The sequence below is a fragment of the Myxine glutinosa genome, chromosome 2 (genome assembly GCF_964187855.1).
Source record: "Myxine glutinosa chromosome 2, kmMyxGlut1.1, whole genome shotgun sequence".
Taxonomy (NCBI): domain Eukaryota; kingdom Metazoa; phylum Chordata; class Myxini; order Myxiniformes; family Myxinidae; genus Myxine; species Myxine glutinosa.
Window position 1 is genome coordinate 161,010,821 of NC_136262.1, and position 13,633 is coordinate 161,024,453.

At 42.6% G+C, this 13,633-nt stretch overlaps 1 protein-coding gene across 1 annotated transcript in view; it reads right to left on the minus strand.

Moving 5' to 3' along the window:
• LOC137421124 (BCL2/adenovirus E1B 19 kDa protein-interacting protein 3) overlaps nucleotides 1-13,633 on the minus strand; it is a 42,103-nt gene that overhangs the window by 17,493 nt on the left and 10,977 nt on the right. The window contains exon 2 of the mRNA XM_068106859.2: nucleotides 926-1,088. Within this exon, the coding sequence (XP_067962960.1) occupies nucleotides 926-1,088 (163 nt within the window). The remainder of the gene's footprint in view (nucleotides 1-925; nucleotides 1,089-13,633) is intronic.

Genomic DNA, 13,633 nt, shown 5'->3' on the forward strand with positions numbered 1-13,633 from the left:
GTGAATAAACAGCTCCAAACAGGTGAATAAACAGCTCCAAACAGGTGAATAAACAGCTTCAAACAGGTGAATAAACAGCTCCAAACAGGTGAATAAACAGCTCCAAACAGGTGAATAAACAGCTCCAAACAGGTGAATAAACAGCTCCAAACAGGTGAATAAACAGCTCCAAACAGGTGAATAAACAGCTCCAAACAGGTGAATAAACAGCTCCAAACAGGTGAATAAACAGCTCCAAAAAGGTGAATAAACAGCTCCAAACAGGTGAATAAACAGCTCCAAACAGGTGAATAAACAGCTCCAAACAGGTGAATAAACAGCTCCAAACAGGTGAATAAACAGCTCCAAACAGGTGAATAAACAGCTCCAAACAGGTGAATAAACAGCTCCAAACAGGTGAATAAACAGCTCCAAACAGGTGAATAAACAGCTCCAAACAGGTGAATAAACAGCTCCAAACAGGTGAATAAACAGCTCCAAACAGGTGAATAAACAGCTCCAAACAGGTGAATAAACAGCTCCAAACAGGTGAATAAACAGCTCCAAACAGGTGAATAAACAGCTCCAAACACGTGAATAAACAGCTCCAAACAGGTGAATAAACAGCTCCAAATAGGTGAATAAACAGCTCCAAACAGGTGAATAAACAGCTCCAAACAGGTGAATAAACAGCTCCAAACAGGTGAATAAACAGCTCCAAACAGGTGAATAAACAGCTCCAAACAGGTGAATAAACAGCTCCAAACAGGTGAATGAACAGCTCCAAATGGTACAGCCTGTTGCTCCAATTAAGACTAAGCGGGGTCTATCGGAATGGCTGACGTGCAGTAAATGGAGTACAACGCTAAGCCTGAGGTTTAATTACAGATGATGCAATGGTTAAAGGCACGTGCTGACCGAGAGCAAACGAGGATGGAAGTCCAACCTGTCAAGCGGTGTGCCGGTTGATCCATTGGAGCCAGAATCCCGCTGCGCCTCAATCAAGAAGCGTTCCAGTTCTTCTGGCACGATGTATGCAGGCTCAGGTAGCCCAGAACCACTGCCCCGGCACTCATCGTCACTTCCGAAGTTCAATTCTACCCAGGAACCTCAAGAAAAACATTTTGTTGAAACGTGATTAATTTGCGCCGCAGCCAAAAACGAGCGAGGAATCACTTGCGACTGTGTTTGTAGCTGGGCCGGGATCTAAACCCAGGCTAGACAGCTTATAAGCGAATGTGCAGGTGTTCAGAAATGAATACCCAATAGTAAACCGAGAATAAAAGTGAATGGTATATGCTATATACCTACTATAGGATCATTGTTTATGCCATCTTCCATTTCTCAGTGAGGTGCTTAAGGAACATTTTGTCTTAGAGCATATTTTTAACAGGATATATATATATATATTTGTATACAAGATCGAGGCTCGTGAAAGAGCTAACATCAATCACAAAAAAGGACAAACGGACACACAAAACATACAATAAAGGGAGCGGGAGACAAGATGGGGAGAGAGAGAGGGAAGCACACAAGTACAACAGTAGAGAACAGGGACATTGGGAGATCTGTGGGAGGGAGAGGGCTTGGGGCGAGGAAGCATGGGAAGGCGGGGGAGGGGGTGGGAAAGGTATAAAACACGTGGACACTGCTAGAACTTCCAGGAAAGAAAGAAGTCGGGATTTCCCAAAAAAAAAAAGTGGATCTGGGGTGAATTAACGGGGGTAGAAGAGATCAAGGTTTTGGATGGGGAAGGATGATCAGAAATCAGAATCAGAATCGTCGCCTGGAATTGAAATTTTGAATGTTTATAAACATATGCACAAACTTATCACTATATTCTGTTCTTGGAAATAAATCGTTTGTGAAATAATAACTCTAGCAATTGTTACGGGGTCCTCCCCTATGCCCTGGTCTCGGTAAACCTCCGAACCCCGAGAGGGTCCCCGGCAGAAAGATATGTTATCCTTGGTTGAAATCAATCAAACCAATAATGAAACCACACCAAGGGTTATGAGCAAACAATAATATATTATAAATCACACTGGAATCACGACACAAATAATAATAGCAATTCGCCCTACAATCACTATTTTAAGATGTTGGTTGAAATCAATCAAATCAATAATGAAACCACACCAAGGGTTATGAGCAAACAATAATATATTGTTGCGGATATGAGATTGGCCTCCATCCATATCCGCTTGTAAATATTCCCCTATTTCCCCAATACTTCCCAACTATCCCCAATCCCCCATTCCCTAGTCCCATTTTCTGTAAACAACACTCTGTAGACCCGACCTTCCCCTATTTCCCCCATTAAATGTCGCATCCAGGTCCACCGCATCTCATGTAGACAACTATAGGACATCTTGCTAGTTATTCTTAGTCTATGTCAGTTAAGGACTCGTTTCCATTAATTCTGACTCTTCGTTGCACCAGAATGTGATTGTATGGCACCGTTAGGAAGTTTAGGACCTCCCAATACCTCCCCGCAGCTCTTCCTCACGGTTCAGCAACAACAACAACAACAACAACAGCAACAACAACGGCGGCGGCGCGGGGAGTGCGCGTCCTCACTCCGGCTTGGTTAGCCGCCATCGAACATGTGCTCGTTTCCATCGGGGTTACCACGACGGGGTTAATCCGACGGGGTTACCACGGAGGGGCTCGCTGTCAGCTCCTCGTCAAGGGCAGAGCCCGGTAACCCCCCGCACCCAATAGAAGCGGCGGACCGATTCCATCTGGGGCAGAGCCAACGAGCCGAGGGCGTGTCACTCCCCGCTGAGCATGCGCAGGAAGAGGGAGGTGACGTCAGATGCACGCTGGACTTGAAGGAAGAGAGACACCACCAACCGAGCGCTGTGACACCTCCCTGCATCTACTGGACCGTGCTGTATCCTGTCCCTGAGCCAAGGTGCACCTTGTGCTATCGACTGCCTGTCCTTCCCTGCCATCAATCCCTGTGTAAGTCAGTCTTGTTCCGTTTGTCTGTGGTCTGTCTGGGTTAGATAAGATTGTGTCTAAGTGCCCATCTTTTCTGTGCTTTACCTCATACCTTGTAATCTACCCCTTTTCTCCACCACCAATTATATCCTCCTCCGGAGGTCTTGAGAACTGTACCCCTTGTGTCGTTTCATTTATCCCAGTCGTTGTGTCGTTTCCTTCATTGATTTAGCATAGCGCGATTTGGCCAACGTTTGAGTGTAATCGGGTAAACTGTGCGAACACGGCGGCCATTCCGCTCGGCCCATCATAACATCTAAGTCGTGTCCGTAACAATATTATAAATCACACCGGAATCACGACACAAATAATAATAGCAATTCGCCCTACAATCACTATTTTAAGATGTTGGTTGAAATCATTCAAACCAATAATGAAACCACACCAAGGGTTATGAGCAAACAATAATACTGTATATTATAAATCACACCGGAATCACGACACAAATAATAATAGCAATTCGCCCTACAATCACTATTTTAAGATGTTGGTTGAAATCAATCAAACCAATAATGAAACCACACCAAGGGTTATGAGCAAACAATAATATATTATAAATCACACCGGAATCACGACACAAATAATAATAGCAATTCGCCCTACAATCACTATTTTAAGATGGTACCACCTTATCTTGTCCTTTAACCCAAACTCACAGCACTCCCCCAATGTCTCTGTACCCCTCCAAGGCGAAGTCGATTTGCTCCAGCGATCGTTGGATCAATGTCCGATCACAATCAATTGAGGCGTGGTCGATCGAAGCAACCCATAGGTCACGTGGTCCAACACCCAGCACAATAGCGGGGGAATGGAAACCCTCCCAAAGACGCGCTCCGACGTACACGTTTGCGGTTCAATCAGCAGGTCTCCTTATAATCCTCAAAAGCCACTTTCTTACACCGCCGTCCCCGGCAACCCACAGGGGAATAATGCCCGGCCGACGCGACAAAAACCTTTTCACTGAAGGTAGCGCACGTGGCGAAATGGCGGACGGCTTTCACTCGAGCCGGGGCTTTGAGGCAAGGATACTCCGGAACCTCAATGCAGATACCCGACTACCCAGGCTCCACAGCACTCCGGCGATATCACCTATCGCACGAACGTCCTTTCAAGGACGCAAAGTTCACTCGCACTGTACGCTCGACCGCTCGGTCCGGAGCTTCCACAAAAACGTCTTTTCACGATCTCCTCACGCCTCTTATTCCTCGCTCCACCTCTTCCGGTGCCCTATCCGATTTCCGGCATCATTTTTGTCATGAGCGCTTTTAAACCTTTTAACCACAATAACCCTTACTGAGAACCAACAATAATAACAATAACAACCATAATTAGGGCCGAATCCGTAACACAATTGCTTGAAATTCACAGAAACAAGTTTGATAAAAACAACAGTGAACTCCAACAGGAAGGCAGATGCATGCTGATGTCATGCATGTACGTCATGGAATAATGTCACACGGGTGTCATTTCTTTTCGAGGTTGCAAAATAATTTGGAATTTGCCCACAATTATTTAGTAGGTTAAGCATGAGAAATGCATTTTTTGGCCGTCGGTATTTGGGTGCAGACATGGAATGGGGAAAGTGTTCTTGGAAAAACAAACAAACAAACAAATAAAACAAGGATAAGAATAAAAGGACAAAGGATAAGATGTCGTTGTATCTTGTCTAGGTGTTTCAGTAGTATCCCGTGCAATATTTCATGTTAGTTCCTTCGTGGTTTGTGCTATTCGTTTTGTTTCTTGTTGTCCAAGGCCTGACATGGCCGATCCTCGGATAGAAAGGGTGAAAATCCTTTCTCCGTGTTCCTCATTTCGCTTCCTTCTTCACAGGTATCTTGCGTCCACCTCCTCGACATTATCCTATTTCCTTCCCTCGCTTCAAAAAAATAAGAATAAAAAAACTTTACTTTTCACTCCATAACGATTCTCATTTCTCCTTGAATTTCCTTCTGCTTCTAGTTCTACATTTTTCCCCCATTCCCATATTTTCTCAATATCTCCAAACTGAATCTCCATTCAAAATAAACACTTCTTACTGCTTTAAAAGCATTTAGAATAAGTTTTAAAATGCATTTCAACCCTTGTATCTTCTTCAGAAATGCTACACTTGTTTTCCTTCTGTACCACAATACAGTATATGTCTCTTCTTCTTCTTCCAGCACATATAAGGGCGATTTGCCATCCCTCTCCCAGCAGTGGTTCGGTTAGGAATTAGTAATTTGTTCATGGTGCCGGCAATTGCTCACCTAACCTAAGTCAGGACACCGTGGGATCTTTAACGTCCACCAACTAACACATAAGTCCCTGTCCCCCAAATGTTCCTACAGGTCGCACAAGATCTGCCTGCAACCTTCTTCTGGTGAAACTGCCAAAATCAAGACTCTCTGCTCACCTTCACTCCTTCATTCCTTCATTCCTCTTTACTCCCACCTCTGGAACAAACTCCCTCACTCTCTTCAATCCCACTCCTCCATCCAGGTCTTTAAAACAGCTGTTCACCACCATCTCTTATCTTCCCCCATCCAAAACCTTGATTTCTTCTGTCCCCAGATGCACTGTAATTCACCCCAGATGCACTGTTTTGAAATACCGACTTATTTCCTGGAAGTCCTGGCAGTGTGCATGTGTTTTATACCTCTCACAACCCCCCCCCCCCCCCAAGCCCTCTCCCTCCAACAGATCTCCCAATGTCCCTGTTCTTTGCTGTTGTACTTGTGTGCTTCCCTCTCTCTCCCCATCTTGTCTCCCGCTCCCTTTATTGTATATTTTGTGTGTCCGTTTTTTTTTGTGATTAATGTTAGCTCTTACATGAGCCTCGATCTGGTATCCAAAAAAAACCAAAAAAAAAACACATTCATGAATCACTCTTCTCTGCAACTCATGCCCGCAGAAAACGGATTTTTTGTAACGCCGGCCGCATTTTCCATCCAATCATCATGTAACTTTGTATGAAGCGAGCTTTTGCCATTGCACACATTTCCTATTGAGTCAATTTGGTTGTGGGATTGCTTCATAGGCCATAAAATAGAAGTTGATGAGTCTTTCGTTAGTGTTGGGAACGGAGAGCTACAAAGAGCACACTGCACAAGCGCAAGCACATCTACGCTTGCTACTGGAGATGGTTGAAGCCCAAATTTTCTGAGTCCGAACTTAAAAACTGGGAAAAAGCAGGAATCTTCAATCAATTTCCCACAATTTCCAGGAATTCCTGGGAAACAATTTACCATGAACTAACATTAGCCTGGGCTCTGTTTGTTTGAAAGCTTTTCTGAGCTCAAGCTCGAGAAAATTAAACTTGCACCATCTCTAATCGGTATCATACACGGCGTGTCAGCAGTGTGGCACAATTGCTGCCGGCGTTGCACAATCGACAACATAGCCTATGATAATAAGCACAAAAATGTTATCCTGAACTTTGTGGTGACAGGAACCTTCAGTAGAGTCACACCAATTACTAGTAGTAGTTTCGGGAATCAAACCCACACTCAAAGGTAAGTGGGCTACCTCTGGATCATCAGAAGATTATACTGCAGCTGCAAACATTTAAAGCAATTGCACCTTCTTGCCTTGCCATGTGCACATTCAATTCACACAATCAATTGCAGACCTTAGCCCGCATGAACGGTCAAACAAATAAAAATAAATAATTAACCTTGCAAACATCCAATATCACCACTCCAGCCTCAGGTTTCACAGGCAAATGCTTCATTCGTATCTAATCCTCACCTAAATTCCTAGATCAAGTGTAATGGGATTGCAGTGCACGGGATTGCCCAACAAGGCCAAAATTACCCGTAAGGTTTGCATCACCTATCTTGTTTTCCTCTCATTCCTCACAAGGCACCCGAAACATCCCCTCTGCGAAAAATGGACTTTTCATTGTCACCTGCAGCGCGGTAGCACTTCACCAAAACAGCTTTTCCAAATCCTCCCCTGTGAATGTTGATTCCAAATAATATATACCTTCCATTCCCTGTGAAATGAATATATTGCGATGGATTAAGGCCCTGCTCGTCGCAATTTAAATTAGATTTATTTTTCATTGGCTAAACTCCACCATCATTTTCAACAGTTTCTGCGACTTAATTTGATTCCCAACATCAGTTGCAGGTTATTGGGTTTGCAATGTGGAACATGTTGACAACATTGTCAGTGGCAGGACAGATCATTGGTAGTTTGATTGCCTTTGTGCTGTCTTTTCTTGGGTTTGATTCCCCATAGAGCTGGGCTGACGTACACGATGTGACTTGAAGGGATGTGGCAGGTATTGTTATCGTCATGACAGGTGTGAAATAGAAATTGCAATGATTTTGCTTTTTCATCGGTCGTGAAAGATTCGGCTTGTCGATTTTTTTTTGACTATCGTCCTCTCTCCATCAACTCCCACCCAATTATTGCGGGTCTAACTACTTTCAGCCAATTCTTATCGCAGCTTCACATCGGAAACCACACGAGATGACGAAGAAACAGTGAGTCGGGGAAGGAAGGGAAAGGTTAACCAATCAAAATAATTCCAACACTGGGATTGCTCCACCAAACACAGGCCTCCATGTTGAGTAGATCGAGTCGATAGGTGATCGATCAGAAAAGTAGCCTTGGAGCTGCAAATCATTCAAAGTCGAGGATGCTGGGACTGATGGACACGCAGCACGTTCAAAACAGAATATATAACAAGACACATGAAAATCTGGGTTGTTGGAAAGTTTTTCTTTAAAATTGTTTGGAAGTGCATGATTGTCATGGAGGTGGATGTGGTATTGTGGTAGGTGGGAGGGGAAGAGTACGGTTATGGTTAATTAATAAGTATGAAATATGATTGTTGCTCAATTGATCTTATGATTATGATTACTTATTAATCTACATTAAACTATTCTACAAGCCTCAATGTATAAATGAAAAACCTCAAAGATGAACAAGTATAGGATCTGCAAGCAATCCTGTCATCCCATTTTAAGAACAGATAGCTTGTAATTTTTGGAACAATTTCCCAGTACAGTATAGTTTGATTTTACCAGTAATTTCCCAGTACAATGCAGTGATTGGTGGAAGTCATGTTTGATTTTCATGCAGCTCTGAAGTTGATGTTTGATAAAACTCGAACTGCTGTCCCTCCTTAACAGGCTGTACCGTGAAATGGGGTGAATAGGGACAGCAAGGTGCATAGGGACACAAACTGAAAAAAAGTTCGGAAACTTTTTTCGCTGAAAATTGATAACCATACTGATTTGTTGATATTTGGGTTGAAAGTGTTCTCTTGTTTTTTTAAAAAGCAACTTATAGTCCCTATTAACCCATTATATGGGTTAAATAGGAATAAATAGGATTTTTATGGCTGTCCCTCCCTATTCACCCCGCTTTACGGTCACTAATACAAAAAAAATAATAATCAAGAAATAGGGACAGTTTGGAGAAACTTTTTATCCCATATTTTTTTTCATTGGCACCGTGGTTTATATTATGGGTGCATATTATGTGCATCCATCTGAGCTATCAATTTAGCAATAAGTTGGAAACTCAGGATTGTTTCTTGATTATTATTTTTTTGTATCAGTGACTGTCCCTATTCACCCGTAAAACGGGGTGAATAGGGACAGCCATAAAAATCCTATTTATTCCTATTTAACCCATATATGGGGTTAATAGGGACTATAAGTTGCTTTTTTTAAAAACAAGAGAACACTTTCAACCCAAATATCAACAAATCAATATGGTTATCAATTTTCAGCGAAAAAAGTTTCCGAACTTTTTTCAGTTTGTGTCCCTATTCACCTTGCTGTCCCTATTCACCCCCATTTCACGGTACCAGCTTTATTATGCTTTCTACTCTACTTCTCTAACCCAACCACAATTCACCATTGAAACTCGCCCCACCGGTCCCTGGCTCTTCTCACGCGCCCATTGCTCACCCAATGGGCCCATCGCTCGCCCCAATGGGTCCATTGCTCGCCCGCGGGCCCATCGCTCACGCCACAGGTCCATCGCTCGCCCCAATGGGTCCATGCTTGCCCACGGGTCCATCGCTCGCCCCGTCGAACCATCACTCAGAGCGCGCAGAAAATTTGATTGGTCAAGTCGGCATGAAATTTGTCAAAGTACTGCTAAACTGAAGATTTATGGAAGTGCAAACAAGGTGATTTGTGTCCTACAATGTTCAAATGTATAATTTCATTGAAATGAAATAAAAGCTTTAAAGGCAGTAAAAAAAACCCATTAAATGACTCCCCAGAGAATCGGAAAGTTACTCCTATCGAACACATTCAATTAGTTATTCTGCCTGTTTGCGTTCTTTATGACATCACTAAAAACAGTAAATTTTCTGTTTGGAATGATTTTCAATTTTGTTTGACTGACAGACTGAAGCCGTACAATTGTGATGAGACTACAATTTGCCAAATTCAGAGCAAAGTTCTGCTGAAATTCAGATTTGTGTTCCGATTCACATTCCGATTTGTGTTCTACAGTGTTTAAAAATATATAATTCAATGGAAATGAAGTAGTTCCACGATCATAGTCTGAAGTGACAGGTGGGCCGAGTGAACCAATTGCTTAACCCCGTTTGCACTTTGGGTAAAGGTGAAATGAATAATTGCAAATCCTTCAGGAGAAGACTGTGCATGATGAGCGAAAGTTAAAAAAGAAATGTTAACTTTGTATTTCGTTTGTTTATGACGCGATTGGGATAAATTCCAGTTATTTTCTTATCTAAAAACTAGCCTCATGTCAGAGTAAGTTGACAGTATGGAGAAGGGCAACATGCTAAGAATACGACAGTGAGGCATCAGACACACAGTGCAATTAATTGGACGGTAGAAGGGTAGAGCAGAGAAACAAATAAAGATCTGAACCTGCATCTAAGAAGGATTAATTGGGATAGGGGAAGGTTAATGGGAGTTGACATGATTGCAGGAAGGGATGGAAGATGTTTGTTATAAGGCAGCATTGAACTGCCATCATGAAGCTCTGGAGAGGAGAGTGGGATTGAACAGACTCATTAGAGGTTCCACAAGTGGTAAAAAAAAGAACAAAGGATTTGACAGGAACAGCAAGCATGAGCTTGGAAGCTTACCAAGGAAGAGTGGGAGGGGGTTTATTACCTTCGTCAAAGGAGAGGGTAGTCCATTTGTGTCCATCTGTTTGTTTGTTTGTATGTTCGGCCACACAGAATGTGAGTAGGTATAATAATTACATTCGATCCCTATATACCTTTATACCCCTTGAGACATTTAAGACCCTTTGGAACCCTAAGACACTTAAGACTCTCTAGACCCCAAATACACTATAAGACCCTTAAGATCCTTTAGAACCCTAAGGCCCTTTAAGACCCCTAAGACTCATTAAGACCACTAAACCCTTTATAACCCTAAGACCCTTTGGAACCCTAAGACACTTTAATATCCCTAAGACCCTTCAGAACCCGAAGAGCCTTTAGAACACAAAACCCCTTCAAGATTCCTAAAAGCCTTAAGACCCTTTAGACCCATAAGTTCCCTAAGGATCCTTCAACACTAAAGACCCCAAAACCCTAGACCCCATATAACCTAAAAACTCCTAGAACCAAAGAGCCCTATATATTCCATTACATCCTTTAGAACCATTAAACCCCTAAGACCCTTCAGATCCTGTTAGACTCTTTAGAACCCGAAAAACCTATATACCCCATTATACCTTTTAGAACACCTAAGACCCACCAGACATCTTTCAACCCTTTAGGCCTTTATACCTTAAGACATTTTAATACCCTTTAGGCTCCTTTGACAGTTAGACCCTTTTTAAGTCTTTTGAGTCCCTGCAGTCCCCTTTCGACAATTCTGACCCTTTAGATCCCTTTTAACACTTTAGACCATTTAGACCCATTTTGACCTTTACACATTTCGATATTTACACATTTCGACCTTTACACCTTTCAACCTTCAGACTATTTGACCTTTACAACTTTTCAGACCTCGGACCTTTACAACGAGACCATTTATACCTTTCATTTGCAATCAATTAACTTTCATTTAGAACATCCTTCCATTTATTTTACCACACAAAACAAGTCCTTGCGAGGGTCTGCAATCTCCAATTGTTCTTTCTAGATAAACATTGTAGTGGTTTAAAAACCCACCTTCGTGCCTCAGAACGATGTCATAATGAAAATGCGGAACTGTAGCATGTACACTGGTAACGTTTTAAGTAACAGAGAGAAGAAATTAAACTTTGTAGAGGTGGAGATAAAAGGATCCCAGTAAAGTAAAGTAACACATGGAAAATGTTTTTTTTCTGCCTCGACTTTTTCATGTATGATGTGTGTTCAAAACTTGTTACGAAAGAAATAGTATAGTTCAAAACAGGCTAATGTTATTATTTTCAACATCAAAATTTGCAACATTTCACCAGCCATGGCGTAATGATTAGAGCCTTCGCTCTGAGTCTGGGAGGTCGAAGGTTCAAACCCTGGCCGAGTCTTACCAAAGAATACAAGCGTTCGCCAAGGTCCCCCGTCGTTGAAGTGATATGAGTTGACAAAGTGGAAGACGCAAGGCGGCCATCTTGGATTTCGACGTGGCGACCCAATTTTCAATAGCGTTCTCCCTTATGCGTAGATACACCCACACACCAGATTAGAAGTTAGTAGTTCGTTTATTTTTCAAGATATTTCGCTCACAAGGTTCAGACATATATATGGTGGCGGCCATCTTGGATTTTGACGTGGCGACACAATTTTCAAGAGCGTTCTTCCTTATGCCTAGATACACCCACACACCAGATTAGAAATTGGTACTTCGCTTATTTTTCAAGATATTCCGCTCACAAGGTTCAGACATACATGGCGTCAGACATACATGGCGGCGGCCATCTTGGATTTTGACGTGGGTTGCACCCGCACACCAAATTAGAATTCGGTCCTTCGCTTACGCACGCACGCACGGACGCACGCACGTTCGCATGCACGCACGCACACACGCACGGATGCACGCACACACGCACGGACGCACGCACGGACGGAGGGGAAAACCATAGTCCCCCTTTCGCTCCGCGGTGCGACGGGGGACAAAAAATGGTGCGTGTTGCTTCCTTGCTAGACGCTGAGCAATTATAAAGGATAACGCAACCATAAGTTGGTAATAATAGTGCAGGCTTGATGGGCCTAGTGGCTCCCTCCTGCATCTCTGTTCCTTGTAAGGGAACTCGTATTATTATATTATTACCTCTGCTACCGAAGTGGACGGAGGTTATGTATTCACCCTTATTTGTCTATTTGGTTTTCGTGAGAATCTCAAAATGTTATGGATGCATTATGACAAAACTTGGTGGATGAACTGGATAGGCGACGAGAACAAGCCGATTAGATTTTGGTGAAGGTCCGGATGCAGGCGGCCTATCAATGGATGCAAAACACCAATGATGCATGAAACATTTAGTTATAATTATTCATCACTAGTGCTCCTGTATATATATATATATATATATATATATATATATAATGTGTGGTTTATTATACTGTATTTTATAAGACTGTACATCCTCAGACAAAAATAAATAAATAAACAGAAGAGCTCAATGCTCTCAACCATTATTGTGCAGACAATTATCTTATTAACCTCTATGGACTGCCTTTTACTACATGAAGAAAAGTGCATGCAGCTGCTACTGAAATCATACCAGACGTTTGTCTGAAAAATAATGGCTCAGAGGACTCAACTCTTCCTTATTTTGATGATGATCTGTTACAAAACAAGGGTACATGTCTCTTAACTATCGACAAATAGGGGCATCTTTAGTGACAATAGACAACTTGCCCGAGTTTCCATCCTAAATTTGACATCTTGTTCTCTTTGAATGACCAGCTTAGCAAACAGTATTATGGAAGACAATTGTTAATGTGACTTAAACCACCAAGGCCCTGATTTTATAACATTTCAAACTCGAGGTGCATATCTCACACTGTGGTGGGTTTGTCAGGTTAACTCCGAGGGAGTGCACTCACCTGTGAGCTGTCTGGTCTAGGTTCAATTCCTGACTTGACTATAAACTGGCATCCTTGAGTTTTGCAAGTGTGGTGATGCATCAATGAGTAATGAGTATGCTCTCCTCTGGAGGAGATGGTAAGCCTGCCGTCTTCTGTGAGCATCTCACAGTACCTCTCACAGATAGATGCTAAAAATCTCACAGTACCTTTTGAAAATAGTAAGTCTTTATAAAATATGAAAATTCTTCTCTCCAGACTCCACAGAAAACCTTATATACCATATTATTTTTTTATGTTACCAGCCTGCACTTCATTGCTGGAATGATGATGTCATATTAACATCCTTATTTGAGTCCTTCATGACGATTCAAGTATAATGAGTTCTTTGCTTCAACTTGGCGTGTGCAAAGCTGATGGCATATTTCAGGAAGACATGTGTGCTCCAGTTACCTCTGCTACCAAAGGTGGACAAAGGTTATGTTTTCATCCCTGTGGGTTTGTCCATCATGTTTGTCCATCCATTGACAGCATAGGGTTGGCAGGGGGAGGTTGAGGGCTTGGGGTGTGGCAGCAAAGATGGGCTGGAATTTGGAGGGGGACATTGAGGTTTTGGGGGAGGGTGTTGAGGACTTTCGTTGGGGGTGGGTGCACATTGAAGAGTTGTGGTGGGCAGGAGTTTGAAGGCTTGGAGTGGGG